General features: G+C 41.1%; 1 protein-coding gene across 1 annotated transcript in view; it reads left to right on the forward strand.

Moving 5' to 3' along the window:
* Positions 1 to 4,379, forward strand: part of rars1 (arginyl-tRNA synthetase 1) — a 31,266-nt gene that overhangs the window by 22,498 nt on the left and 4,389 nt on the right. The window contains 1 exon segment of the mRNA XM_032534607.1: positions 996 to 1,243. Within this exon segment, the coding sequence (XP_032390498.1) occupies positions 996 to 1,243 (248 nt within the window).

The following is a 4,379-nucleotide window of genomic DNA, read 5'->3' on the forward strand; positions in this document are numbered from 1 at the left end:
AAAAAAGGATAAAGAAGACAGTATAAAGACAACAAAACAACAGTAATAATAATAATAACAATAAGAACTGTGTCAAATAAAGACAAAAAAGACCATAAATTATTATCAAGGTGTCAGTGTTGAGTCCAGTGTTAAAGTGATAAATTGATAAAGTGACCAGGTGTCCGTCTAATAAGCCAGCTTGACTTTTCACTTTGGGGCGCAAAAAGAATCTGGAAAGTTAAATTGAGTTCTTGGGCGTGTTCGTGCCTCGGCTGTGTCCTCCGCTCCACTCTGCCCCGTTGGAGAACCTCGGACCAGTACCGGCACACTTTCATTACCCATATCAGATCTGCCGCTCTGGCCCTTGATGAAGCTTGTGGCGAGGGGATTAGTCTTCGGGGTCTTTCCAGTCAGCACGACCCAATTTCTCCTCACCCCTTATCACCTTTTATCAAGGTACCGTCTCCTGGCTGCAGTGCTGCGTCGATCCCGCTTCCTCCTCAGCCTCCCTGGGGGGTGTTAGACTCAGGGTGGCACAGTGCCAGGCAAAAAGATTGATCTTCTCTTTTTCCAGTCTCGCCTGAGAGGATTCGATGTTCCACTATCTGTCGATAGAGCACTCGCTGTGGCAGCAGCACACAGTCGAGTGTCCTTCTCAGTGCATATCTTCAGAAAATATCTCATATCTTTGAAAACAATAGAAGTAATCCTTATCAAAAAGGTGCGATTGTTTTTTGTTTGTTGGTTATTAAGATATTTTTTTGACTAACTGTGAAAAACTATGACACAGATTACAAAGCAAATAGTCACATGTGATAAGTGACGATTTGTCAAAGAAGTTTTTGGGAAAATATAATAGCGTAATACTTCCACACTCATAGGAAAATCCCAAGGAATCCCCATCAGTACTTACAGATGTATAACGGTGAATTCCTCTTCCCTCGTTATTTCAACTGGTCCGTCTTTGCCTCTGTGACACCTCCATTACCGGTGGTGTTGTGGTTCTCCTGCAGGTCCATCGCTCGCCTGGCGAACATCGACGAGGCCACGCTGAGGAAAGCGGCCGAGACCACCGAGGTCCTCCTGGACCACGAGAAGGAGTGGAAGCTGGGCAAGTGCATCCTCCGTTTCCCGGAGATCCTGCAGAAGATCCTGGACGACCTGCTGCTGCACACGCTCTGCGACTACCTGTACGAGCTCGCCACCACCTTCACAGAGTTCTACGACAGCTGCTACTGCGTGGAGAAGGACAGGCAGACGGGTACGTCTCCCAATGACATCCAGGCAAAAGTGCTATATATATATATATATATATATATATATATATATATATATATATATATATATATATATATATATATATATATATATATATATATATATATACACACACACACACACACACACACACACACACACTAAGGGTGTCACAATCTTCATGTTAAATTGATCAAAATTAAGTCACAAACTCGAATATAGTATTAAAAAATTGAATTGTCGATACCATGTTACATACTGTCGGCTGTCAAATGGAAAAAAAACACATGTTGAATTGTTGCGAGTCAGTAAATCTCTAAACTTAGCTACAGCCGGTCAACAGATAGACAGGAAACTGCAGATGCTAGAGACCCATGGATTTCAGCACGTCATGCACGTTTTGTTGCCTAAACAGAGCAGCTTATGTTGGTTGTATTAGACCGCCGAGTTGCCCTCTTTGCTATAGCTCTGCTATGCTGGCTCGGTGGGGTTTTAAACCCCCAACTAAGCCTTCAAGGCAGCGCTGCAACCGTCGTCAAAGCGTCTGCCCTCAGGATTGTCTTAAACAGTTTTTTATTCTTTTTACTTTCATTGACAAATTGTCAAGTTCCCAATTGACTGAAGATATGTTCTTGTTACATTGTGTTGTTAATAATTTAAATTTGACTATGTGCTGTGTTACACTGTGATCAAAGGTCAGACGTTATATTTAGTATAAGTCTAGTCTAAAAATGGCATAGCAGCCTGTGCTTTTATAAAACAAAAAGTAAAAAATCAGATCAAATCATAACCTCAGAATCTAAATTGTAATCGAATGGAGGATCTGGAGAACCGTGACACCCCTAGCATGTACACACGCATACCTAAATAAATTAAAAAAAGAAACTCAAAACAAACACATCCGGTGATGTTGGAACTCGTTTTGCTGTCCGTCACTGACGTAAAACAAGGTCAAAGGTCAGTCTGGAGCTACTGTAAAGCTTAGTCTTGTGACTAAATGGAAAAACTCCCCTCAGATTTTCCCGAATTTGTTAACAGAACCTTGTAATGAAAACCTGATTTCCTTCAGGTTTAGGAAATCAGGAATATCTCAGACCCAGTGGGGGGGGGGGGTGGAAAAGGAGTAGAGGAAGATTGGCCTTAAGCAAAATCTGTTTTCTTGCTAAAGAGTGTTAAAGGCAGAATGCCTTCCATAGAAGAAGATGGAGAAGGCGAGGAGGGGGGGGGGGAGGGACACAAGAGCGGATCTTTTTTCAACTTGATGCTGTCGATGGGAATCAGCCAAATAGTGGGAGGGTTCACTCCTGAGAGGGTTGTCACTAAAAGCCATCTGAACGCCGTTAGCCATCCACTTGTTTCTGTTAGCGTTCCTTCCCTGCGGTGCACTGGAGTGCTAGCACTTTAGGCCTAAAACCTGCTTAATTATGCTAACTCTCCCCAGCTGGAGGTTATTATTTTATAAATTGTGTCTTTTATTTGAAAGTGTACTGTTGAAAGCAGACTGAGTGTGCGTGCATGGACTCAGGTCGTGAGCCAGGTTTTAAAGTCACAGGATCTATGAAATGACTTTTTAGTTTATTGGATTGACTTACGTACATTAATTCATCTTTGAAGGGGCGTATTTTTTAAAGGTGCCCTGCCACGCAAAAACCGTTTTTTACTTGCATTTTGTGTGTGTGTGTGGTGTTGGTTGTGTGTGTGTGTGTGTGTGTGTGTGTGTGTGTTGTGTGTTGTGTGTTTGTGTGTGTGTGTGTGGTGTGTGTGTGTGTGTGTGTGTGTGTGTGTGTGTGTGGTGTGTGTGTGTGTGTGTGTGTGTGTGGTGTGTGTGTGTGTGTGTGTGTTGTGTGTGTGTGTGGTGGTGTGTTGTTGATGAACTGCTACCTCCTCTGTCAGCTCTAGCCACTGGAAGAAATAAGAGGGAGAAATCATACCAATCACACCAGCTGGTCAGTCTGACGTCATGTTGCCTGAGCTCATTAATATTCATGAGCTGTCCCTGCAGGCTTTATATGGCTTGAAACAAGGTAACCAAGGAATTTTTTCCACAAAAAAACGTTAAAGAGTCCATGGTAGGACTTCAAAGTGATGAAATAGGTGTGGCAGGGCACCTTTTAAAAAAACATATTGTTTTATAAAAGCACAAATAAAAAAAAACAAACCAACAACAAAACAGCATCAACATGTAAGGCTTATTAATGCCCGACGAGGTGTCCATTATCAGGCATTAATAGATGACTGGGAGGCCGTTAATAACCTGACTGCCAAACAAGATTCTTCTTTTAACCCTTATGTATGGTATTCGGGTCAAATTGACCCATTTAAAATTTTTACAAGAAAAAAAAATAGTCATATACATTTTTTCTACCTAAAAATCAATGGCCTTACATGTATTCCTGACTCAATTCTGAAAATTATTTTGGATATGACAGCTTATATTTGTTTCATAGTGGATTTTTAACATGAATTATAACCTTATGACAAAAAATGAACCCCACTTCCATGTTTAATAGTGTTTGCTAGTAGAGACTGATGCATTCCCTGAACATAGATGTTATCTCAGCTGTTTGAAATTGAGATAAAGACAATATTTGTTAATAGATTATGAAGTAAAATTTCATTTCAGAATTGTTTTTTTTAAAACCCCAAATAAATCACGGGTCGATTTGACCCGAGGGATCAATAGGGTTTCGAAAGTGAAGACAACACGAGGGTTAAAACAACAAATTTATATTTTCATGTATTTTGCGATCAAAATCGGACAAAAATCCGTAAACTCATAACTCAAAACTCATTTCCAGCTTCAGCAGCACACACACATTAAAGAAATGAGCAGTCGTTTAAAGAAAGGTATTCAGCCTTGATTTAAAAGAACTGAGAGTAGCAGCAGATCTGCAGGTTTCTGGGAGTTTTTTTCAGATAGGAGGAGCATAAACCGCAGAAAGCAGACCTGTCCCAGAGGACCTGAGATGTCTAGGGGGGTCAGAAATGTATTTTGGCCCTAAACCATTGAGTGATTTTATAAACCAGCAAAAGTACTTTGAAATCAATTCTTTGAGGCACAGGAAGCCAGTGTGAAGACTTTAGACCTGGAGTGATGTGATCCAGTCTCTTGGTCTTAGTGAGGACTGGAGTGATGTGAT

The sequence above is a fragment of the Etheostoma spectabile genome, chromosome 13 (genome assembly GCF_008692095.1).
Source record: "Etheostoma spectabile isolate EspeVRDwgs_2016 chromosome 13, UIUC_Espe_1.0, whole genome shotgun sequence".
NCBI lineage: Eukaryota > Metazoa > Chordata > Actinopteri > Perciformes > Percidae > Etheostoma > Etheostoma spectabile.